Source organism: Sander lucioperca, chromosome 14 (assembly GCF_008315115.2).
Source record: "Sander lucioperca isolate FBNREF2018 chromosome 14, SLUC_FBN_1.2, whole genome shotgun sequence".
Lineage (NCBI taxonomy): Eukaryota > Metazoa > Chordata > Actinopteri > Perciformes > Percidae > Sander > Sander lucioperca.
Window position 1 is genome coordinate 28968210 of NC_050186.1, and position 26580 is coordinate 28994789.

At 42.0% G+C, this 26580-nt stretch overlaps 1 protein-coding gene and 1 long non-coding RNA gene across 4 annotated transcripts in view; both read right to left on the bottom strand.

Moving 5' to 3' along the window:
* The window catches only part of shroom3 (shroom family member 3), a 101907-nt gene extending 75961 nt beyond the window's left edge, over positions 1-25946 (bottom strand). For 2 of the 3 annotated variants that reach the window (XM_035991138.1, XM_031277618.2), the window contains exon 1: positions 25868-25946. In XM_035991138.1, coding sequence (XP_035847031.1) covers positions 25868-25899 — 32 coding nt within the window. In that variant the 5' untranslated portion in view covers positions 25900-25946. Of the gene's footprint in view, positions 1-22442; positions 22462-25867 lie in introns of those variants that run through there. The other variant, XM_035991140.1, reaches the window with a different exon arrangement.
* LOC118493037 lies at positions 2814-15469 on the bottom strand. The gene is made up of 3 exons (XR_004894961.1): positions 15035-15469; positions 3434-3436; positions 2814-2824 (listed from the first exon to the last, which is right to left on the bottom strand). It is a non-coding gene; the product is annotated as an uncharacterized LOC118493037 (long non-coding RNA).
* Positions 25947-26580: the final 634 nt, after the last annotated feature.

A 26580-nucleotide genomic window follows, 5' to 3' on the forward strand; every position in this document is an offset into this window, starting at 1 on the left:
CACCTAATGTCTGGTAACAAACCCTTTACTTGTAACCAGTGGAGTGACAGAGGTATGTATACTTTAGACCAGCTAATCAATGAGGAAGGTATGTTAAGTTTTGAAGACCTGAGAGCAAGCTTTGAGGTCCCTAGGACATCCTTCTTCCTTTATCTTTGCCTAAGATCATCCCTAAAATGTTATGGAGTGCCATGGGGGAACAGTCTTGAGGCGCACCCAATCATTAAAAGGCTTGTTGATTCTCCTGTGAGATGATTAGTGTCCAAGATTTATGCTAAACTGATACAAGTAGGAGAACTCCCAATAGTAAAGAAATGGGAGCGAGAGCTGAGCCCTGAGGGTAACGTAATTAACTGGGAGACAGTTTGGGACAACATTTCCCACTGTTCCAAGAACCCAAATCACCAGCAGATCCACTTCAACATATGTCATAGGACATAATGGACTCCTCAGAAGAGATACGTCTCTAAAGTCATTCCGACTCCCTATTGCACGTTCTGTCAACCTGAACAAACTGGAACTTTCCTACACATGGTCTGGGAGTGTGAACAGGTGCATGAGTTTTGGAATAAAACAACATCAATAATATCTGATGTGACAGGATGTCGAATTCCTACTGACCCGACTGTTTTGTTACTTAATGACGATTCTAAATTACACCTGCTTGGGAGACAGAAGAAAATTTGGCTAGCCAGCACAACCGCAACCAAAAAAATGATAGCTCAACGCTGGCTCCCCCCCCCCACTCACTTTGTATAAAACAGTGGTTGGCGTCCTTACTAGACATAGTTATGCTTGAGCTCTTTACAGCAAGGATTAACAAAGCCAAATCATCGACTATAGACCTATGGAGAAACGCAGCAGCACAGGTATCGGTCCTGGTGACCGCAACACCACAAGAATTAGAAGAGAGTGACTAACAAGGTGTGATTTTAGTTTTCTTGTATTTTGGTTTGTTTTGTTTTCCTCGAGACCGCAGAGGGTGGGTGAGGGTTTTGGTTCCTGTTCGATTGTATTTGTTTGTTGTGTATGTTGTGTGTTCAAAAATATAAAAACAATAAAAAATGTATCATAAAAAAATATAAATAAATAAATAAAGTAGACCTGCTGCAGCAAACTTTGGTAATGTTGAACTTATTGTTATGCATGAACGGTTATGATTATTGACTAGACCGATTAGAGACTAACCACCAATGTATAGCATTTTTCATGCAAAATGATTTAATGAAGGAACAAAACCTACAAAAATCATAAATATTGGTTGAGTATTTCTTACTGCTGTGTTGTCCAATTGGAGTGAATATAATACCAGTGGTATTATTATATGTAATTATGAATGTATTAACAACTCTATAATTAATATATTAATATTATACTAACATTATACTATTGTTCTTTTTTTATTTAATGTTATATTATACTAATATTATATGGATATACTAATATTATACTAATATACTAATTTGTACTAATTACTCATGCAGGTTGAGGATATTGCATCTGCAGTGGACAGAATTTAGCCAGTGCCATTGTGCCAATATGTGCTCCTTCTAGACAGCCTCCTCCGAAGAGCAAACCTTTCCCTTGTTCTACATTTACATCTATTTTACTAATGGTATTGTTATAAATATTGTTCAGTAATAACGTTTACATTAAGTATAGCGTGGGTTATGTGGACAGTGGTGTATCTCCGGGCCATTTTTCATTCCCAGTTCTAAAGTATCCATCTCTAATTAAAGTCAGGACTTTTCCCTCCCTTCCTCCCTCCACCTAGCAGATCCATTATATCTACAATCCTTAGAGAGATGCATTCAGAGGACACACAAACACACCCAAACATATTAACTGAGGACATTCCACTGATATATTTTGCATAGAGAGATACATACAGAGGACAATGCACAACTTACAACACACAACTTACAACACACACACACACACACACACACACACACACACACAGACACACACACACACACAGGTGCACAGATAAAGGCCCATTGAAGTGAAACCTGTTGAGCTGGTCAGAGGAATGTGTGGCAGCCACAACACCCTGAAATAACCTGAACAGGAGGGACACATTCCACTTTCTGTCTCATTACACACACACACACACACACACACACATCCAGAGGTTACCTCACTCTGTTTGCCCAAACTTTGTTCACAGTGCGTTATTTTAAATCCTATCAGCCAAAAAGTTTCCAAATATACTGTACTAAATATGTCAATTTTGGGAAAATGTGTCTAAAATGAAGCACAAGTCATCAAGAATATTTACATTTGGTGGAATAATGCAGAGAAATTACAGATTCAGAAAAATCACATATGGTGGCAGACAATCATGGGGCATGTGCAACAGTTTTTTCATTTTATCTAGTTTGTGAAATGTTCAGCAATGTTAAGGCCTGGTCAGCATTTAAAACAGAAAGGTCTTGGAGCCCCCTGGCAGCTCACCTGGTAGAGTGTGTGGCCCATTTACCAAGGCTCAGTCCTTACCGCAGCAGCCACGGGTTCGTTTCCAACCGGTGGCCCTTTGCTGCATGTCATCTTCCTCTCTCTACCACTTTCCTGCCTTAATCTGCGGTGTCAAATAAAGGCAATAAAAGCCCCAAATAAAATCTTTAAAACTGAAAGGTCTTGTCAACTTAGGGCGTTTTCACACCTGTAGTTCGTTTGCTTTGGTCCGAATCAGTTGGTGAGTAGTAAACTTGGAGCGATTTGCCCTCGGTCGGTTTGGTTTGGTTTGGTTTGGTTTCACACCTGGAAAAATCCAAGCGTGCCAAAATGCGTCATTACAAATCAGGCAAGAACGTCCAGCCCTCTTATTTGTCGGATATGTCTGGGGGCGGGAGCAAGAAAGTAAATACAGGAAGAAGGTCCTGTGTTCTGGTCTAGTGGTCAAACCAGCTCATTTCATTAAAATTATCAGACATTGTTTCGCATGAGACGTGATATGACTACATCTGCTCTGGTCACCGAGACTTCGCACTGCTCTGCCGGTGTCTGTCTCCAATTTTAGCGGCAGCTGGTTTGACCACGGAGATACGAGTGACGGACGGCAAGCTTGACTACAGTTTATTTCTGTGATAGAAACACTGCAAGCTGCTACAGTTTGCTGCCCTTCTGCATCGCAGATTGCTAAACACACCTGACTACAGGAGACATTAGCTCAGACTTGCGGAGTACATATAGTTGGTGCGGTTCGAGTACGGATCACGTTCTCATCACAAACGAACCGCTCCAGATTTCAAATGAAAGGGTACCTAGCGAGACCTCCTCTTCAAGCAGGTCTCGGTATGCTTGTTTGGTCCGCTTTTGATGCGCACAAGAGTTTGATTGACGTGTTCTCACCTGCCCAAACGAACCGCACCAGCGGGGCAAACAAACTCTAGTTCGATTCAACCAAACTAAAGGCTGACGGTGTGAAAACGCCCTTTTTCCAATGGAACCGCAAATATCAGTGGATTCACTTGCGGGGGTTAAGTAATGGAGCATGGATCTTCATGCAGCATGGAGTTCAATTTAGGTCAATTTTGACATGCAAATTGGCACCATGTACTAATGGCAAGCCATCCCGAAAATGCAAGGGGGAGTAAATTAAGTAAAATGAGGACTGTTTGTCCTGTTAAGATAAAAGTAGACCGCATTTTTCTTCAACATATTCAGTTAAACAGCCCACAGTGAGCCCAGACTCTAGCTCCCCTTCAAAAAGGTTATAATATTATGAGTCAACACTGGCGTTCTTTTTGCCACTTACAGGCTGCCATTTTGGACTGAATGCTGCCCTGATAAATATCAACCATGAACTGCTACAACTATTATTTCTAGTCATAGTTCCACTATCTTTATTGTTACTATAACTGACACTGTTCATCATTCAGATGCCGCCCACAAAGAGCCTGGTTCTGTCCGAGGTTTCTGCCTAAAGGAAGTTTTTCCTCGCCATTGTTGCACCAAATGCTTGCTCGTGGGAAATTGTTGGATATTGTAAATTATAGAGTGTGGTCTAGACCTACTCTATCTGTAAAGTGTCTTGAGATAACTCTTGTTATGATTTGATACTATAAATAAAATTAAAGGTGCTGTTGGTAGGATTGCGAAGATCCAGGACTTCTCAGTCCCTCTCCCCTTTCTGCTAAAGCCCAAAACGGTCTACTAAGCCCCTCAGCCCCACAAGAGAGAATGAATGCGTGTGCATGAGCAGATTGACACGCAGTTAGACACCCCCCCCCCGGCCCTGATTGGTGCATCTGAACAGGGAGCTGTGGATTTTTGCAAATCGCACTACAGGCTGTAGATGGTGCCAGAGGAGCTGGATTTTTTTTTTTAAATGACCTGCTTCATGTAGTTGTACTCTAACATAGGGTCAGTTTCAGCAAATATGACAGAAAGTTAGTTTATAAGTCTTACCTACTGCGCCTTTAAGTTTAATTTGAATTAAACTTCAGTTTAAAATACACCTGTCAAATTCATAGTTCATTCGAACATTGTCTTTGTACAACACAGAGTTGCACCAAATGCAGTTGTAGTCTCTAATTCTCTGGGCACATAATATGTGCAGCATCTTAAAGTTAAAGATTTGGCATCTAAACATTGTCCATCAACTTTGACTTTGAGCACCAAGCATCACAGATGCCAAACTCCTGTGCTCTGTCAGCGTGGAACACAGTCCACCCATCAAGTTCAAGAGCCAGATCCAGAATGTCACAATATGGAGCCAGGTCTTTGCAAAGATGTGGGCACAACAGTCTCCAATCTCTGTTGCTGGGTCACACCGCCGTTAGTGGCGCTTGGTTGGCTGTGTGGTCGGAAGATGCAGTGGGCAGTGATCGTCTCAAGGTCCACTAAACTTAATCACATCCCTGCAGCCACCCATGAATGAATGAATCTAACTACAGGTGTCAATGTCTGTGTTTCTCACTCATCCATGTCATGGTAGTTCTCTGTGATAACCAAAGGCAACAAGCCTTAAAAGGCGAAACGTCTTTAAGAATGTCTAGCAGGCCCACTTGCCTTTGCTTATCACAGAGAACTACAAGTGTCAATGATTTTAATGTATATAGGCTATTCATGATTAATGTAGCCTTTCTTTTCAGTTCAGTTCAGTTCCGTTTATTCTTTTCCCAAAAGGGCAATTTGTATGCAGCAGTAAGACATCACATGAAGAATATACAACACAAACCACATAACAATTAACACAAATAAAAACAGCAGCTTCAGCCTGAGTTAAAGAATAAATAGTTACAGAGTTGTATTGGAGTGATAATGAAAGTAAAAAAAGAACTACAAGAACTTAAAACAATAAATAATAATTATAAAGATAAAATAAATAAAGGGGTCATTAATATAAACAAAGGCTATTACCTCCTCTTAGCTGAGTTGAGTGCCTGAATTAAAAGAGGAATAAATGAGTTTTTGTATCTCTGTTTGAGAGCCAAGGGGGTGCTAAAACGTAAGCCAGATGGTAATAACATGTATTCTCCGTACAGAGGGTGAGTGGTGTCCTTACAAATAGACATGGCTTTTTTTAAATCTGTTTGTTAAAAATGTCAGTAAGGCTACTGAACTTCACACCCACTATCTTGCTGGCTACATTCACAATTTTTAAAAGCGAATTTTTATCCTTGATGGTGAGGTTTCTATACCAGCAGATGATAGAAAATGTCAGAACAGACTCAATAAAAGCTCTGTAGAACAAAGTCATTAAAGGAGAACTCCGGGCAATTTTTACGTTAATCTTGATCGCTATACTTTTTTGAGTACTGTCTATAGCAAAAACCACGAGCCGAATTGGTGCTAGCAACATGGAGCTTCTGTAGCTAATGCCCAGAGCTCCCGTTAGCTAAAACTGCAGTTATGGGGGCATAAGCTAAAGAGTGCCTTTGTGCCTCTTAACAGACTCAAAATGCTATTAAAATGTGCAACATGAACAGGGCCCTTACATGACAACAAGATGCATTTAGCAACTTAGCCATTGTTGAAATTCACATACCCTGGCAGCATACCTGCTAGCTGCCGTCTGGGATGAGTGAGTGTGTTCAGCCAGGCTCCGGTAATAATCATCACGCTGCAGTCCCGTGTGTATTTGTAACATAAATATCCATTTAGTGTGCAATCCATCTGGCGTTGGTGAGTAGGAGTCTTGTCCGTGTCGATTGTTGTGGTTTCCTTAGCCGGGCTAGCATGCCCGGCCAGCATCCCTGCCTCTGCTTCGTCCCCGCCCTCCTGGCTTCACGCGGCCGACAACAATCCAACGAGCGCCCGCTGGTCTGGTGGATGTCTTCCAGAAGACCGTTCAAGCATTCACCGCGAAAAATTGTATTTTATTTCCCCCTCAAAAATAGATAATTGAGCACTGTAATAGTTATGACCATATTAGTGACTATGCTACATGGAAACGGACCAAATTATGTTTGGGTCCTGTACAGTAAAATAGTGTTTTAGACGGCTAGCTGTAGTATCGCTAAGTCCTGTGGGAATTCAGTTGTAGCAGGAAAAAGGTAAATAGTAGTGTGCAGGTTGGAGGAGCGTAGTGTGTGAAGAGTGAAGATCAGAGTTGTTCACAAGGGAAGAAGTTTGGAGTAACTTAACTGGAGAATATAGAAGATACTGAACACATGGAAGAGGCGTTTGAGTTTGATGGTCGTCCTTATTTAGTCGAACCCGAGTATACAGACGAAGAACTAGCCTCACAAGAGTTGGAAAGAAGGAGACAGACAAAGGGGCAACTGGCAGATGAAGCATCTGGACACGGATTTCGGGTAACTGGTGGTGTTTGTGTGGGTGTTGTGACCCTATGTCTACCGAGGAAGAAAGCCTGTGCTGTAAAGAGTGGGATCTCATCACACCTGTACAGAGGAATTTGCTATTTACCTTTTTCCTGCTACAACTGAATTCCCACGGGACTTAGCGAGACTACAGCTAGCCATCTAAAACACTATTTTACTGTACAGGACCCAAACATAATTTGGTCCGTTTCCATGTAGCATAGTCACTAATATGGTCATAACCACTACAGTGCTCAATTACCTATTTTTGAGGGGGAAATAAAATACAATTTTTCGCGGCGAAGGCTTGAACGGTCTTCTGGAAGACATCCACCAGACCAGCGGGCGCTCGTTGTACTGTTGTCGGCCGCGTGAAGCCAGGAGGGTGGGGAGGAAGCAGAAGCAAGCTTGCTAAGGAAACCACAACGATTGACACGTACAAGACTCCTACTCATCAACGCCAGATGGATTGCACACTAAATGGATATTTATGTTACAAATACACACAGGACTGCAGCGTGATGATAACCAGAGCCTGGCTGAACACACTCACTCATCCCAGACGGCAGCTAGCAGCTAACAGGGTATGTGAATTTCAACAATGGCTAAGTTGCTAAACGCATCTTGTTGTCATGTAAGCACCCTGTTCATGTTGCAGACATTTTAATAGCATTTTGAGTCTGTTAAGAGGCACAAATGCACTCTTTAGCGTATGCCCCCATAACTGCCGTTTTAGCTAACGGGAGCTCTGGGCATTAGCTACAGAAGCTCCATGTTGCTAGCACCAATTCGGCTCGTGGTTTTTGCTGTAGACAGTACTCAAAAAAGTATAGCGATCAAGATTAACGTAAAAATTCTCCACCTGGAATTTAGGAAGTTTCCTGAGTGCAAAGAGTCTTTGTTGGCCTCTCTTGCACACAGAAGCAGTGTTCAGTTCGAATTTAAGCCGGTTGTCCATCAAGGTGCCCAGATATTTGTAATATGGCACCATGTCTATGTCCTGGCCCTTGATAACACTACTACAGGGGACATTGGGATGACGTCTGAGATCAATGGACATATCCTTAGTTTTTGTAATGTTTAGATGAAGGAAAGCATTCTGTTTATAGATTATTTTTACTTATTTTCTTTCTCTCTATCTAGTATGGCTACAAGCAGGTAAAGAAAGGGCAGGAAAACGTTAAGAACAAATGAGTGCCATGGCTGTTGTTTATTAGCGGTTTTAAACAGATTAATCCCCTCTCTTAAGTAGAAATGGCATATTTTAGGTATATCTGTTATTAATGCGAGTTGCGTCAGCTCTGTGTGCAGATGTTGTATTGAAGGTCTTAATGAACATCTGAAAGATGAACTTGCTGCTCGAGATGAACCCACTAACCTCTGTTCTCATGTTTCTCTTGCTATCCGGACAACTGTCTCAGTGAAGGTCGCCAGGAGAGGTTGGCTCCCAACACTGTTTCCCCTTCACCCACACCTGCCAGACCATTCCGATCCGCTATCCCATTAGGTGACTCAGCCCAGTCTCCAGCTCTTCCCTTCAAGAAGGCAAGTGCCTCTACTGTGGTAAGCTCGGTCACTTCCTTGCATACTGTCCGGTTTGGCCAACAGAACTGGCTCATCAGAAGCAGTGGGGGTACTGATGAGCCAGAAATTCAGTTCGGTCCCAGCCTCAACAAAACCCCAGTTGCAAGTGCAGGCCACTCTCTGTGTGGATAGACGGGTTCTCCCATTATCGCTCTAATTGATTCAGGTGGATTCAGGAAAAATTTGTGGATCACAAACTCACTGTCCAAGCGGAGAGCTAAAAGCCCTGGAGGTCCCCTTAACAGCTCTGGCCCTGAATGGTAGACTGTTGGCAAAGGTGACCCACAAGACATCCCCAATCACACTTATTTTGTCTGGAAACCAAACGCCCCTAACATTATTGATGCTCCTGACATCCCCTTGGGTCTCGGTCACCCTTGGTTAGTTTAGCATAATCCACACATTGACTGCTCCCCCCGCAACCCGACACCGGATAAGCAGACAAAGATGGATGGATGGATGACTGGTCTGTTGGAAGAATTATTGGCTGGAATAACTACTGTTATTCAGACTGTTTACATTCTGCTTTGTCCTCTAAGGCTGGTGCCAGCAGCCCTTCGGAGGTCTCCCCTGAACCACCTGACCTGTCTAATGTTCCTGCCCAGTATCATGACCTCAAGGAGGTTTTTTTCGAGGATGGGCTCTGTCGTTGCCTCCACACTGCGCCTACGATTGTGCCATTGACCTGTTGCCAGAAGCTCAGCTACCCTCTGGTAGACTGTACAATCTGTCTCGCCTGGAGAGGGAAACCATGGAGAAGTACATCTTGGACCCCCTGGTATAATCCGTCCATCCTCCTCACCACTAGGGGCAGGGTTTTTCTTTGTAGGAAAGAAAGACAAGACACTCAGACCATGTATTGATTTTCGGGGTTTGAATAACAATAACTTGATTAAAAAAAAAAGTACCCTTTGCCATTGATCAGTTCTGCCTTTGAGCCTCTCCAGGGAGCCACCATATTCTCCAAGCTCGACTTACAGAATGCCTGCCAGTGGGGGACCAGCCCCCTCTTTTACCTGACCAAGAGGTTGAACTGGCAGTCCCCTCATTCCATCATCACATCCAAAGGTGCAAAAGCATCTGGATGAAGACCCGTGCAGCCTTGCTTCGGACCGGGGACAAAAACCAACGCTCTACAAATCTGCACAGGAGCCTGGCACCACAATACGAACGAGGTCAGTCAGTTTGGTTATCCTCCAAGAATATTCCTCTACGCACTGAATCTAGGAAACTCTCGCCCAGCAACATTGACCCGTTTGTCGTTGACAAGGTCATACATTCCTCTGCAGTCTGTTGTATGTTCGTTTTCATCAAATCAAATGAGGCCTGTGGCCCGTTTTTCGTTTTCTACTGTTGACTTTAGCATACATTTTAAAGTACAAAAAGAAGCCGTTTTTGTTGGATTTATAAATGAATAAGAGAATAACAAATGGTATTTTAATTTTCCAATTTTGGATTCCCAATTGAATATAAAAAGAACAAATGATACACAGATTGCTCTGGCTTGTTTGTATTTCTTTAAACCAATCACAACCGTAATGGGCAGCACTAACCCGCAGTGATGGTACCCTTTCAAACAGATGTCAGGTTTTATCTCAGCACTGTACATCTGGTAATCCAGACTACTGGTAATTTGACTGTCCTCCCCTGAAAAATGCCACCATAAGTCATTCAAGCAGCAATTATGATGCATATTTACATTTATAGTGGCAGCGCCCTCTAGTACCCCTAATAATTATGACGAGAGCAAAGCACGAAGTAAGGTGACGAGGGTTTGTGTCCTGTTTGAAAATAATAGTAAACCAGAAGTGAAGTAATTTCAGCAGTGACAGAGTCGACAGATGAGTTCCCACAAAGTGACTATGTGAACATGTATGCGTTCCTACAATGTTGTTAATAAACACACAGACACGCACATAAAGCAGTTGCCTGGTATACGGTTTTGTGGCGGTTTTTCTCTGTAATGACTTCTTCCTCTTATTTTTTCAGCACAGAAACTCAAACATTCATTGAGCTTGATTACGTCAAACAACAACAAAAGAGCACAAAGACAGAGAGTCACTGGAGATGAATGGAAGAAGACAAAGAGAGAGAGAGAGAGAGAGAGAGAGAGAGAGAGAGAGAGAGAGAGAGAGAGAGAGAGAGAGAAGGGGGGCACCTACAGCCAACTACACAACTGTGATTACAACTTGCTACAAGACCAGAATCAGAATAAGAATCAGTGTTCAAATTACCCTTGGCCTCCATTTGTCTCTAAGTACATTTCCAATTTCAATCCTCCTGTTTTTATTTACCTTTTTTAATTTTTCATTAAGAAACCTGAATGAAAAAGATACATAAAGATACATCAATTATATGAACCAGATGCTGGAGCAAAAATTAAGTTAACAGCAGAGTGAGCTTCAATTGTCAGATCATTAACATCACACCCAAATCTAAGGAGGTCAAAGGCAGGGGTATCTGAGCTAGAGTTCAAGTCAAGTCTTAAGTATTTGAGCTAGAGTCCAAGTCAAGTCCTAAGTCTTTGAGCTAGAGTCCAAGTCAAGTCTCAAGTCTTTGAGCTAGAGTCCACATATTTTGCATTCAAAGCTTCTTTTGTTTGGGCTTTGTATGAAGTTTTAAAAGCTAGAGCTTACTGGAGCTTAAGCTTTCTCTCACGTGTGGCCGCTCACAGCAGATACCTTACGCATTATGTGTTACATAGGTTACAGGTTACGCAGGGAGAGGAATAACATTCATTAGGCTTTTCCTAAAAATCTCGCCCCACTGCATTGGCCCATTTGTCGTTGACAAGGTCATACATCCCTCTGCAGTCAGAGGGGGGGTTCTGTTAGGATCTGCAGTACTTTATTTCCCCTTGTTCTCCTGTGTTTTCCCTCTACCGTCCTGCTGTATGTTTGTTTTCCCCCTGTCTGTCAGTGTGTGTCTTAGGCTGGGTGTGGCTGACCTACATTCTGCTCATCAACTCCAACTCCACACACTTGCTGCTCCTCACACCTGTGGTCCATCTCTCTGATTATCTGCTACCTGATTTAAGCCGGTCCTTTTTCTCCAGTCTTCATTTAGTTTATTGTGAAATTGGTCTCTAGTCAGAAAGTATTTTCTTGTGCTCAGTCTTGTATTTTTGGAAACCTGTCTAAACCTGCTTTTTCCCTCTGTGCCACAGTGACCAGCCATACTCACCTGACCTGTCCAGCCACGTTGAGCCTCACCTGTCGTCTCTGTTGGATCACCTGCACTTTTTGGTCATTAAAACTGTTTTTTCAACCCCCTTCTGTTTACGTGTCTGCATTGTGGGTCCAGTTAAAAACTATTGCTAAACCTAACAAAAGGTTCTTTAAACAATACTTTGACACACGGATCCTCTCCAATACAGGGCCTCAACATCAAGTAAAGCAGGAACAGTTTGCAGAATGTATAGCCAAAATTAAGCTCAAAGTGGGTGGCTCCCAGTGGCTCCAGCTGTCGCCATCTTGGCAGTGCCTGATGGTGCGTTCCATTATTCTCAACGAACCGACTCGGACCTCGGATATGACGTCACTTCCACACTTTAGCGTTCTGGTATGTTTTGCACGTCCGAGTCGGAGAAAAAACATGGACGCCACCCGGAAAGCTGTTGCTATGGTAGCACTGGCCGAGTTAGCAACGCTAGCCACGTTAGCAAACAAGGCTTCATTCAATATTGCACTCACAACAAGACCGATTCCCATACCAACAGGCAGTGAAACGAACGCAGTAAGGTATTGCAGTAATACGAGTGATTAAAATCTTCATTTAAACAGCCAAAGTGGTCCAAAAACAATGACAACTTACAATTCATACATAAAGCATAGACAGTATATAAGAAGTCACACAGGGCGCTGCCATCTTGGAATCCGTATCGGAATTCTTGCTCGGTGTCCTCACGGTTGTCCGAGTTCCGAGCTCGAAAATCCGAGGAAAGGGGGCGTGTTGGTGCGTGTTGCTAGGCAACGTCTGTCTTCCTAGTCGGAACTCCGACTCAGATAAATAATAGAACGCACCATGACATCAGCTAATCCAAAAATGGGTCAAGAGGTGGAGGGTGGGGCTTTGCTGCATGTTGTCCCCCCTCTCTCTTCCCCTTTCCTGTCTTCAGCTATACTGTCAAATATAAGACCAACAAAAAAATCTTTAAAAGTGGTGGAGCGTAGTGGAGCTGAGGCGGGCTGAAAGAAGACTGGTTGTTGAAACCATGCCCACCTAGCTCGAAGCTACCAAGCTAGCGAAGGCTAACAAGCTAGGCTAACAAGCTAGGATACTACTCTGCGTTGCTAGCCCTGTGGTCTTGTTCCTGGTTGGTAACTTTACCTTGTCGTCCCAGCTTGTTACTTGAGATAGGTTAACCCGAAATATACAACAAAAAAAGAATAAGCTACTTACAAAGAACTAGCAAGTAGTACACCTTTGTTCCCGCCTCTTTGCTATTGGGAGGAGAGTGGTCAGCAGCCTGAAGACGGACTAGACGGACCTTATAGCGGTGGTAGCAACTCGGATTCAGCCAGGGGCAGGGGATTGCGCCCTGCAGCAAACTGTAACGAAACTGCGACCGTTTCACAATGTTAATGATGTGTAAAACTGCGACCATTACGTTTCACTGGTTTAGATTTCTTGCCACCGCTAGGGTGGCCTGGTCTGGTTGTTTAGTCTACAACAGAGTTTGACTTTAAGTGATGTATGTTGAAATCACTTACATTTACACCTACAGTTATTCCCTAGAGCAGGGGTCTTCAACATTTTTTAAGCCCCTTAACTGAAAGAGAGACGTAGCAGAGACCCCCTACTAAATATATATTGTATTAAATGAAGTTGCATATTAAACTGGGCCTACAGTAATGTGTAGGGCGGCCTAGAGCCTTTATACATACCTTTTTTGCATAGAAAACTAAGCTATTAAAATAGCCTAATAATTTGAGTGTATATATATGAGTTTATAAATCATGTTTTAATGTTAAACGTACATGTGGCACAGTTAATAGGATTAACTCCTTAGTGACTACCTTAGCTATAGGCCAGTAAGCCTATCACCAGTGGGGAGTTATATTTGCTATATTTTGTTGGATTCATGTTAAGACTTTTTAATTTTTGAAAAAACAAACAAAACATTTGGAGGCCCCCTTGCATTGACTCTGAGGACCCCCTAGGGGTCCCAGACCCCCTGTTGAAGATCCCTGCTCTAGAGGCAGCAGAATGGCCCAATTTCAGCAATGACAGAGTCGACAGATGAGTTCCCACAAAGTGACTAGGTGAACATTTTAGCGTTCCTACAATGTTGTTAATAAACACACAGACACGCACATAAAACAGATGCCTGGTATACGGTTTTGTGGCGGTTTGTCCCTGTAATGACTTCTTCCTCTTCTTTTTTCAGCACAGAAACTCAAACATTCATTGAGCTCGATTACGTCAAACAACAACAAAAGAGCACAAAGACAGAGAGTCACTGGAGATGAATGGAAGAAGACAAAGAGAGAAAGAGAGAGAGAGAGCGAGAGAGAGAGAGAAAGAGAGAAGGGAAGGGGGGCGCCTACAGCCAACTACACAACTGTGATTACAACTTGCTACAAGACCAGAATCAGAATAAGAATCAGTGTTCAAATTACCCTTGACCTCCATTTGTCTCTAAGTACATTTCCAATTTCAATCCTCCTGTTTTTATTTACCTTTATTATTTTTTCATTAAGAAACCTGAATGAAAAAGATACATAAAGATACATCAATTATATGAACCAGATGCTGGAGAATATTCATACTAGCAAAAATTATGTTAACAGCAGAGTGAGCTTCAATCGTCAGATCATTAACATCACACCCAAATCTAAGGAGGGCAAAGGCAGGGGTGTCTGAGCTAGAGTTCAAGTCAAGTCTTAAGTCTTTGAGCTAGAGTCCAAGTTAAGTCTCAAGTCTTTGAGCTAGAGTCCACATATTTTGCATTCAACGCTTCTTTTGTTTGGGCCTTGTATGAAGTTTTAAAAGCTAAAGCTCCAAGCTTACTGGAGCTTAAGCTTTCTCTCACGTGTGGCCATTCACAGCAGATACCTTACGTATTATGTGTTACGTAGGTTACAGGTTACGCAGGGAGAGGAATAACATTCATTAGGCTTTTCCTAAGAATACAGATTGTTCATGAATCCCGAGCATCTTGAGTCTGAGTCGAGTCTAAAGTATTTTGAGGACAAGTCTCAAGTCAAGTGTTTGGTCACTTAAATGCCACTCTTGTCCGAGTCTCAAACTCGTGTCCCCATTTCTGGTCAACACCTTGGGCGCCTGGGTAGCTCACCTGGTAGTGCGCTGCGGCCCTTTGCTGCATGTCATTCCCCATCTCTCTCCCCTTTCATGTCTAAGCTGTCCTGTCACAAATAAAGGCCTAAAATGCCCAAAAATAACCTTTAAAAAAAAGGTTATAACACCTAACAAATATTTTGTTCACTATTATTGTAACCAACAACCATTTTGACACATCTCCTGCTCTCATATCTGTTGAGCTCTTTAACTTTCTCACCTCGCTGCAGTCTAATTCACTGTTTCCATTTATTGAAAAGTCAACTTAATAATAATGAAAGTTTTATAACATATCTCTAACAAAATAGACAGTATAATACAGGCATAAACAACAAAGCAAAATACCAAACATTAGATATAAAAACATTACATATAAAAACAACCTTGAAAAACTTTTTTGAGTAGCAACTTACTGATTTATTGTCGAAGTTCTGGTTCATGAACACGGCGGCACGCACGCTAAAAAAATGGGCATCAGTATAGCGTATTGTTTAGTTCACATGCTTATCAATCACTTTACCTGGTCCTAGGACATAGTCATTAGTCATAGCCCAGGTTACTTATGATCTCTATAATAACCTTACCCTCCATAATGTTCCTACAGTAGCCTACAGTCATAAAATAGTCTCCAAAATACTGTAATACTTTTATAGTATGTCCCAAAATACTAGGCCTATAGTAGCCTATTTCTATAAGATTACTATAGTATTGTTCCAAAATTGGCCTACTATACGATTCCTATAATTCTTTTTCGTGATGGTTTGTACAGCCTAGGCTACAATGAAAAAGTCACGTTTAACAAACAAACACAAACAATATTACAGGGTACCCCCAGGATCCTCCAACTTAAATTCAAGGCTTTTTTTAAACCTTTTTAATACCATTTCAAATTAAATTCAATGCCAACTTCATACCCATTCCGACAGAAGTATGAGGGGAAAATGTCAAATCTGTATACATTTTAAACCCTAGAAAATAATTATGTACAAGTAGGCTACTTGAATTAAATAAAACGTTTTATTTAAATTATCAGTCATATTTAATACAATTTATTGGATCATAATATAATCCAATAAAATAAGATATATTACACTGCATAATGAGCACTTTTACTTTTGGCACTTTAAGTATATTTTGATAATACTTTTGTACTATTACTTAAGGAAGATTTTGAATGCAGGACTTGTAACTGACAAGTAATTTGTAACTCTACAACACTGTTTTTTCTACTTTTACTGCAATACATGATCTGAGTAAGTCTTCCACCTCTGTAAACAGTCGTGTATGAATACCTGCAGCAGTGTTTAACACTGAAAACACAGCTCAGTTTGTTTACTTGCAGCTCTGCTACAGTAGCAGATAACCGTTAATCCTTACCTGCCGGTCACATCGTCTCTAAACAGTCCGCTCACAGTGAAGTCCTGCACGGATCAACAGATGTTAGAGTCCGGCGGATGCTCGCTCTGTTTGTTATAAGATGCACACCGAGCAGATTAATGCGCTCACAGATCCAATCTTTGCAGATGTTACCGCTCTGTGTTTTGGCTAATAAGCCATTAGCCTGTTAGCTTGAGCTTTGTCTGAAGGCCCTGCTATGTCCTGTTGCACCCTGCTACGCTCTGCAGTGCCCTGCTACGTCCTGCTGCGTCCTGCTACGCCCTGCTACGTCCTGCTATGCTCTGCTGTGCCCTGCTACGTCCTGTAACACCCTGCAGTGCTCTGCTATGCCATAAACTACTACACCTACTATTTCTAGTCATTGTTCCATTATCTTTATTGTGACTATTATTGCCACTGTTCATCACACCCCCAACCAGCACCGTCAGACACCGCCTACCAAGAGCCTGGGTCTGTCCGAGGTTTCTCCCTAAAAGGAAGTTTTTCTCACCACCAAGGTTTCTCCCTAAAAGGGAGTTTTTCCTCGCCACTGCTTGCTCTTGAGGGAATTACTGGAATTGTTAGGTGTAAATTATAGAGTGTGGTCTATCTGTAAAGTGTCTTGAAATAACTCTTGTTATGATTTGGTATTATAAATAAAATTGAATTGAAGGTGCCGAGCGGCCAGCCAGACTCTGACACACACAGTTTTTAATTAGACTACATTAGTAACAGTTAATTTTGTTACGGTATGAACTTAATCCTAGGAAAGGCAAAAAAATATAAGACCTTTGTAACGAAATCCAAGACTTTGTATACCAAATTCAAGGCTTTATTAATAATATAAATAAATATTTCTCCAAAGTTGACAGATAGGCTACGTAAATTAATTCATTTCACAATTTCACCTTTCTACATCAAACCCGTTTACCTTTGCAAGTACCGTCTTTCCTTGTGGAAACCAACCAAACTAAACGGGAATGAGAGAGGAATAACACTTGCATTTGATGCTTTCGTTTTGCTATCAGTAGCATTGACATTTAAGAGGAAGGAACCCAGCGCTGTGATTGGTCAAACTCTTCTTCTTTAGTTTTTTTTTCCAGCATGCTCGTGGCTGCTACGCTGTTTTAGCCTACAACCATCAAGTGTTAGACTGAGACGGCTACTGCACGTCAACGAGTGAACTCAAAGCAGTCACCTGATTTTCGCGTAGTTTAAAGTGACAAATCGTATCTAAGGTTAAGGTTACATTTACACTACTATGTTTTGTTTTAAAAAAAAATATCTTTTGCAATGTTTCGCCCCAAGTCCACACTACTACTACTGGACAGGCACAAACGGAGAAATTTGGGAATGACGATGCATGTCAGTCAGTCTTATTGGTTAGGTAGGCTTACATACCTTTCAGTAACAGTTCCACTTTGTCGTCGATCAAAGCAAATAAATCCCTGGTCTTACATTTCGCCATTGCTGTTCTCTTTCAAAGTATTTTTTGTATTTTCAACAAATACATCCATGATTTTTAAGCGCAAAGTAGTGTCAGACAATCTGCTTCCTGTTTACATCGGCACATGCATGCCAAGTGTATGCGAAAGCCATGTGATATGCATTGTCAAACGTGGTAATATGAACAGAGTTTGGTTCTGCTACTGGAGCTACAACTCTTGTTTGCCAACAAATGAAAATTTAGTAATGTAGCTGTAGATGGAAACAGCTAGTTTATTTGCTCTAAACCAGTTGATGGAAACGCTTCTAATTTGCATTTTCTTTTGTCTGTGACATTTTAAAAGTTCGTTTAAAATTCGCTTGACAATTAGATGGAAACATTACTAATGTCCCTGTCCACAAAGCCAGCACCATAAAGGTTTTCACAGTTAGATGTAAAAGAACTTGCTTGGTCTGCACAGAACCCTGACCTCAACCCCATCCAACACCTTTAGGATGAACTGGAACACTGACTGTGAGCTAGACCTAATCACCTAACATCAGATGGTGACTAACCTCATGTTCACACCGACATCAGCCCTGCGTGAAAAAACGCAGCTCTTTCATTCATTTGAATTGAGCCAGTCCGGCAGCACAGGGAAATGCAAACACCTGGCTCAACTTTTTCCCAATGCAATGTGACCTCTTCCGATAAGGCGCTGCTTTGACTTATATAAATACAAGCAGAGGTAGATTACTTTGTAATGTAGTTCTACTATTTACTGATTAAAATCCAGTGAGAGAGTATTATGGCAATGTTTTGTCATCTGATAACACATTCATCTGTTACTCAACAAGATACTCAACTTGGATTGTATTTCATTGTCTCATCGGCAGGGCCTAAAATTAACACCTGACCACCACACCAAATGTGGGTGAATTTTGCAATTGGTGGGTCAATCTACCTGCCACATTGGCGAGGGATTCATTGGTTGTTTTGTTGCCACTGTTGTTCTTTCACATTTCAAACAAGTCCACCATTTCCTTGGATTTGACTAAGACAATGGGGAAATCGGGGCAACCTCACCCAGTAGAGTGTGTGCGCCAGCATGCGTTTAGTTTATTGCAAGGCTGTTTACAGTCTGAATGCCTGCTAATGCTCTTGTGGCTGAATAGGAGATAACTCCAACCAGGTTCCGAAATCTGATGGAAAGCCTGAAACCAGAAGTTTGTAAGCTGTTATAGCAGCAGATCAATGCCAATGGTTTTGGAATGAAACGTTTAACTAACACAAATGACTGAAATAATCAGGTGTCCACATACCTGTGTAGTGTATATTAAAGACACTATGTATATGCTTTTTTGTGATTGTACTGTTGTTATGTGTCTACAAACTCACAAGATAAAAATATAATTAAAGGATCATGCTGTACATGCCAGAAAGAAGATTTTACTATCTTGTGGAGTGTAGAGTGCAGAGTAATCTCTGTCGTTTTAGCCAAATCTTTCCCAGAACACAAAGACTGAACAAGGGTGATCAGCTTTGCATTCTGTATGAGTCACACAAACAAAACAAAGCACATGCAAATTGTAAGACCAGTGCAGAACAACAGAAGACAGCTGCCAAACCTGCTTGGTAAAATAGTAGCTGACTGACTGCAGAGTTACTGAGGACACTGACAGCACAAACACTGCCAGCCTTGTATAAAAAAATGTATAACGTCTACATACGTCTACGGTGGTGTCATTAATATAGATGAGACAACCCTCACCAGATGCCTGTCAGTCAGCTCTTAGATTTATAACTGAGGATATCTAGTAGGATTTTAGCCGGTCTGCTCGGTCTCCAGAGGGTCTTCGCCGGCCTGCCCGGTCTCCAGAAGGAGTCAGCCTTCGCCATCCTGCTTGGCCTCCAGAGGGGCTCCGCCTTCGCCGTCCTGCCTGGCTGCCAGTGGGGTTTCGCCTTCGTCGCTGCCCTCAGTTCCCGGTCCCCGAGCCCCACTGCCCTCGGTCCCCGGATCCTGAGCCCCGCTGCCCTCAGTTCCCAAGTGCCGCCGTCACCTGTTCTAGTGCTCCCATTTTTTCGTCCCTTGTCCTCCCTTCTCCCTCCCTGTGAGTGTGTAGTGTGTAAAGCTCGTTAAGACTATATAAATGTAGTCTATTCATGGAAAGAGAAAGACACACTGGAAGTGAGGTGTAAGTGAGGTAAACTTGTGTTCCTTCCTCTCCAAGTTTGATGTCAGCTAATAACAATAATGTTACGTTGATGTGCTAGCTTGCAGTGCATCTGTCTCTAGTATGTCTGTCAGTCCTTTGCTTACCTGCAGCAACTTCCAAGTCTGTGTTCTGTGACTCTGTCTGACTTAAGTGAGAGTGAAAAAGAGATTGGAAATGGGCAACAGTGTTTATAAACTGCAGCTGGGAAAAGATAACCGCGCATGAATTCATGCACGTGCACAAAGTAAAACTCCCGCTTTCCAGCAACGCACATAATTTACTGTAAATCAAGACATTGATTATCTTGTCTCTCATTCAAAATTTTGTTACAACTCTGGACTAATGCATGATGGAAAACAACATATTTACATTGATTATTGATTTTATATTGCGTGGAAGCACAGGTAAGGGATTACCTGCAGGGCATTGCTGCCTGTTGCACCTCTGACGGTGCCATCGAGACAGCTGCAGGGTCATCAGTCAGGAGCTACCCTTCATAGATGTTTCGCTCCATTAATCCCGGAACATCTCAGGAAGGTGGAGCCACGGTAGGGACGTCTCTCTACCGCCCCCTGCAGCTGCCCCTAGGATCCTTGTTTTCCCCACGAGCGGTCTTTCCTCCTTAGCCAAAGCCAGAAGCTCCCTTGTTCTGCCTCCTCGGCCAGTTCTTGGAGTGCCTTCTTTAACTTTGTGCCAGTCACTCCCACACTTCTCAGGAAGCGCTGGGTGGATGTTCCTACAAACCCCCTGCAGCCAACTTTCAGGGGGTAGTTGACAGCTGACCATCCCTCCCTCGCATGGGACAGTAAGCTCTGCCATGATCACTGTTCGGGCGGTTGGAGACCATAAGACGGTGTCTGGTCGCAGGGAGGTTGTGGATCTCTGTTGAGAACATGAGCTGTTGGTCGAGATCCACCCTCAGGTTCCATTCGCACCCAGGTATTTCTTTGCCACCTTTCCTTGGCCAACAAAATGAATCAGCCGCTGTGATGCAGGTGGATGGCCTCTGGATGCTTCCAACCTGCACGTCTCGAGACCTCTGCCAGTTTCCGTAGGACTTGGACATGGTGCCACCTATACCGACCCTGGGCCAACGCTGTTTTACAGCTGGACAGGATGCGCTGCAGGGTTGGGTTTGGGGAACTACAGAGTTGGCAGTTTTCATCCGAGCCAAACCACAGACGCAGGTTGCTGGAGCTTGGTAGAGTGTCATAAGTGGACCTAATGAGGAAGCTTAGCCTGGCTTAGGGAATCTTCCACATGTCAGTCCAACTTATGGTTCTGTTGACCACTTCCTGCCATGTAGTCTAGTCTCCTTGCTGCAACTGTCCAAGTGCCTTGATCTTGTATCTGACACACAATACTGCCAATTTGAAAAACACTAAAAATGATGCTTGCACTTTGAGTAGCAGGTGCCTGTTTGTAGTTTTCATCTTGTGCCTCCGGAAAACAAAAACTCTTTGTGTAACGGAAAACCAGTGAAGTGCAGACTGCTACTTAGAGGGGATTAGAGTACAAACACAAACAGCTGCAAGGTGCAATGCAAAGAGTAATAAAAGACACACACAAGGTGAGTGGTGATAATCTTACCTCACCCCCCTCAAAAGTGTCAGGTCTCAGTTAAAAGAAGGCACAAAACAAAGGTGAGTGGTGATAATCTTACCTCACCCCCCTTAAGAGTGTCAGGTCTCAGTTAAAAGAAGGCACAAAACAAACCTTATAGGCTAATACACATGCTACACTGGGAACATGCACACCATATGCCCACTCCTACTCCTATCCACACACACACACACACACACACACACACACACACACACACACACACACACACACACGAATAGTTTATCATTTTGGGAAATGCGCTTGCTCACTTTCTTTGGTAGTGTGAATTAAGGCAATCAATATCAATCCCATTTCTGTGTGTTAAGTACAGAGCTAGGGACAGCATGTGGTTAGCCTAGCTTTGCCCAAAGTTCAAACATACACCTACAAACACCTCGAAATCAAGCTAATCACCACATTGTATCTATCCATCCACCCAGTACTTCTGTGCAACGTCTTTGCTGGTTGCCTGTCAACCTCATGGTAGACTCCAAGAAGACTCCAGGAAGTCCCTACAACCACCTGTTGTTCGCCAAAAAATAGTTACAGCCCGTAAACAGCACTGACCAAAACACCAGACTCAGTGTTGACTGGTAGCTGGAGAGAGGTGCCAGTCTGCCATGTCATTGTTTTTCCCTATATGGCAGTAATACGCACAAAGACGTTTTATTGGTAATAAAGGTAATCAAGGAAAAATATTTGTGAAATGTCCAAACACACTTGTTACCAGTAACAAACTGCATTCCTACATGTTGGAGCCCAACAACCTGAAACGGGCGTGACCTGCTCAAGCCTGTTGGCCAAAAATTGTTGTAGTGTCAAACTCTCCAGAGCTCACAATCGGTAAATTGACAACTGATAACAGACTCTTGTTTTTGTAGTGTTGTCCATCATTTCTATCAGTACTAAGTAATAAGTCTGATGGGTCAGGTAACAGGTCAGTCAGACGACCTGAAAATAAAATACAAATAAAATGAAATTGTGATATAGGCTGTCATTTTAATATTACATAGTAAAGTTTCTAACATCATACCATCAACCTTCACTTGAAGACTGATTCGAACTTGAGTGGGATTTGTCCTAAGTCCATATAACAAATTCACTAAAAACGGTGAAACTATGCAGACTCAAAACACACAAACACACATACTTCCATAGACTTACAGCTCTGACTGGCAGCTCCTCAGAAAATACTGGTTTGTTTTCAGCTTGTTGTGAGTACACCAATAGCATTGTTATCTCTCTCTCTCTCTCTCTCTCTCTCTCTAAGTAGTTGTGGCTATATCCGTATCTCTCTGTCTCTTTACTACTCTTTCTCAGGCAATCAGGGCTCCCCAGAACGCACCAATCAGAGGGAGTGCAGCAGGTATGGAGGAGAGAGAGGTGTGGTGAGCGAGGCGTGTCTGACAGTTGTGTTTGGTGTCAACATCACACACACACCTTTTGTCTCATTGACATGCAGACACATTAAAAAAACACTATACAACTAGTTTGCATCTGCCTCAGAAAAAATCTGTCTCTTGGACATGGTGCATTCAAACACCTGCCAAAGTCACACACACACACACACACACACACACACACACACACACACACACACACACACACACACACACACACAAACAAACAAACAAACAAACAAACACACACACACACACACACACACACACACACACACACACACCTTTTCACAACACCTGCAAAATAGAGTACTGTCACACACTCGCAGACTTTGGTCTTTCTGAAACAATCAGTTTAATTTAATAAATCTTTATTGTCCCTAAGAGGCTGTTACTCTGCAGCTGCAGGAGCAGATCTGATGGAGTAATGCAAAGAGGAAGTGATTAAAGAGAAGAGCAAGACACTCATCACAGAACAGCTGTGCACAGCTAAATTGAAAAATAAAAAAATAAAAATGTACACCTTGAGTGAGCGTCGTGAGCTCATCTGTCTCTGGCATCACTCAATATTTCCCACACTGGCTGTTAGATAGTTAGATACCCCCTTTCCATGGAAGTCTAATTACATAGATATTGCTATTTCAGTGTAAACAAAAAAAACAGGAGTGAGGGAGACCCTCTATGGGGCTGAGGCAATAATGTTATAATTGACAATAATAATAATACTTTGTTACATTTCTTCAATTTTAGCTACGTTGTTATACAAGTTATCATAGAAATGACCAATGGTGTTCTATTGCAACGTCTTGTCGCTGGCGCAGGACAAAAAATTCTAGAGTGCTACATTTACATTTGCACTTTAGTGTTTTATTTAATTTATTTATTTTATTTTGATTGCAACCACCAGTATTATTGTCACAAATACATTTAATTAAGCTATCAAGCTTAAGCTTCATATTCATATGTTTCATGGGTCATTATTTGAATTTGCTATGGGAACTGAAGTTATGTTAAGGCAGAGACAGGAAAACTAGGTGACATTCACAGGTGTACAGACTTGAGCAGGTGAGGTAAAACAAGCACTGGAGCCCGGTACAGGAGCCCTGCCCAAAGCAGAAATCGAGGGTGTGACAAAAATAATCGTTGACTAATCGACTAATCGGAAAAGAAATCAACAAATTAGTCGACTACCAAAATAATCATTAGTTGCAGCCCTACCCCCAGGCTATGCAAAACTTTTCCTTGCAAAATCTTACTTACAAACGTTACTCTAATGTTAGCTTTTAGATACATCAAAGTTGCATGGGGGGAACTTACTTAGGCCAGACTGTGCTCCTGCTGAGTTACTCTTTAGGCTATGACTTAAATGCTGTCCATCTGCTCGTGTAAATGTGTGATAAAGTAATACCATACCTACTGTAATTCCTCTCTCTATTAGATAAATTGCAGGTCAAAATAAGACTATTACACTAATTACTGTTACTGCACGGTAGAGTGGTTGAATCAGTGTCATGTCAACATCCAAAATGTCCAGAACAAATCAGTAAAACAGGCAAACAGAGGTCAGTGTACCATGACAAATAACAGTATTATAGAAAGAATAAAATAATAAATAGCCATTGTTGCATACTTTATCATGTAAGCTGTTGATAAGGATCCTATTTAAAGTAGTTACTGTCTGAATTTAATAACCTGATGGCGGAGGAATAAAAGTTTCAACGATTACTATATGTATGTACAGTATGCTCATGTATAGCCTAGCCTACAACATCTACATACTTGTTCAATTCATTACAGCAAATGAATGCAGAAAGTTAAGTTGGTCAGAATATAGCATATATAATAAATATCATGAAATAATTTAGTTTAGGCTGTGCCTTAGTGCCTAGACATGCCAACAAATGCCTGTTGTTAAGAAAACAAAACACCCCACACTTTTTTAGCCCTGTAGACCAGGGGTTCTCAAACGTTTTGACATCAAGGACCCCTAAACTGACAGAAACTAGACCACGGACCCCCCCAATCTAAGAAACTGTGTTAATTATGGATGGAATTATAATGAAAAAAAGTTATTTCACTTTTTGCTGGGGACCCCCTGGAACCTCCTCAAGGACCCCTGGGGATCCCTTGACCCCACTTTGCGAACCATTGCTGTAAACTGCTAATGTTAATGTCCTCAATCAAGCCGCTTTGGTCTTGCAATGCACTGTTCTGAAAGCTGCCAGTTTACACCAATGAGATGAAATGGGGTATATCTTCATAGCCATAACTTTCGACTTTCCAGCTTTTTTGTATTTGGATATATTATTTGTTGTTTCTAAATATGAATTTGGATAACATTAGCGATAGTGAGATGCATGCTACAGTTCCATTTTGAGTGAGAAATCGGCGAAAACAACGTTTTATTTCTCTGATTTGCTGTTTGTTGATTGTTTTAATGCTGCCAGGCGCTCTTCTCACTTCAGTCACTCTCTATCTCGCTTGTCCACATACCATTACATGCACACGGGCGCTCATTGAGCCTCCGTCTCTGCCTTTTCCACCAGCTGTTTTCCACATCGTGAAATATAAATAAAACAGACTGCAGTGCACGATGACACAAACAGATGAATGGTGAAGGAAGATTGATTCAAAGTAGTGAGTGATACAGAGTGCACTGTAAAAAAAAAAAAAATTATATATATATATATATATATATATATATATATTATTTTTGTTATTATTATTTGGGGGGGCATAGGAACACTTTGGGGTAGCTTCAGGCCCCCTAAAATAGGCCTAACGATGTCCCTGAATTTAATCATATTCATTTACTCATTTACTGATTTACATTCACTGTACCTTGACTACTTTTGTATAATACTTCTGCTGTGTGCTACAGACATCATCTGACACACATATTGTGTGTAAAAAACGCTTTTTCTGCTCAGAATTAGCTTGTATTTGTCTGCTTGGATAAGAAAATTCAGTAGGACACTATAGTCCAAGGGTGAATGCAGCCCAGGTATGCAATTGCAGAGTTTGACCTACTGCACAGTCCACTGCACATTTCCACAACATACAAATCAAGGTCCACTGTTCAAACCTTTTAGTCTGAGTTCAGAGCAGTACAAGCCCAAATTAACAAAATAGATATTATCATACTAGTTCAACAGAATATACCATATATCTACTTCTATAAAAACAGACCTGAGAGCAGTCGTCTTTTCGTGGTTCCCCATTAGGTTCCTGTAGGAAGCCGATCAGACCAAAACACACACCGCTGCTCTCTGCTTGTCTGGAGGAGAAATTCTCATGCCTTCCCTCCTTGTCACACCTTCCCATAATGCCATGTGTGCTTCTACAATCTACATCTGTCCTGCAGTGTGTGTGTGTGTGTGTGTGTGTGTGTGTGTGTGTGTGTTTCTGTCTGAAGTCTAAAGTCCTGTATTGTGTCATAACTTCCATGCGTCTTCCAGTAAATAAAGCTGCAGTAGCAACAGCAGCCTTGCTAGCAGTCACACCCAAAACCCAAATATACACCTGGCTTTGTAGGCTAGGCATCAACGTGAAAAGAGATGCTACTTGACAGTGACTGATTGTGTTTTCAAACATCCAATGTGTCCATCTCCACAAAAATACACAGACATAGTTCATTTCTGTCAATTTATCTGGAAACTCATTATTTCATCATTGATCCATTCAATTTATGTAATAATTTGGGATCCACTTCTTAGCTAGCTACTGTGTAAAGCTAACCATTGCTGTCCTTGTGCTAAGACCTGATTAGAATGCTATCTAAACTGACCAAGAGAAGCTAGCATTAGTGTCTGACTCATAGACTATAAAGTCTGACGACATGACAGCTCCCCTTACCCACAATTTCCACCAACTGTGGAAAGGCTGCGGATCTGCTCCGGAAC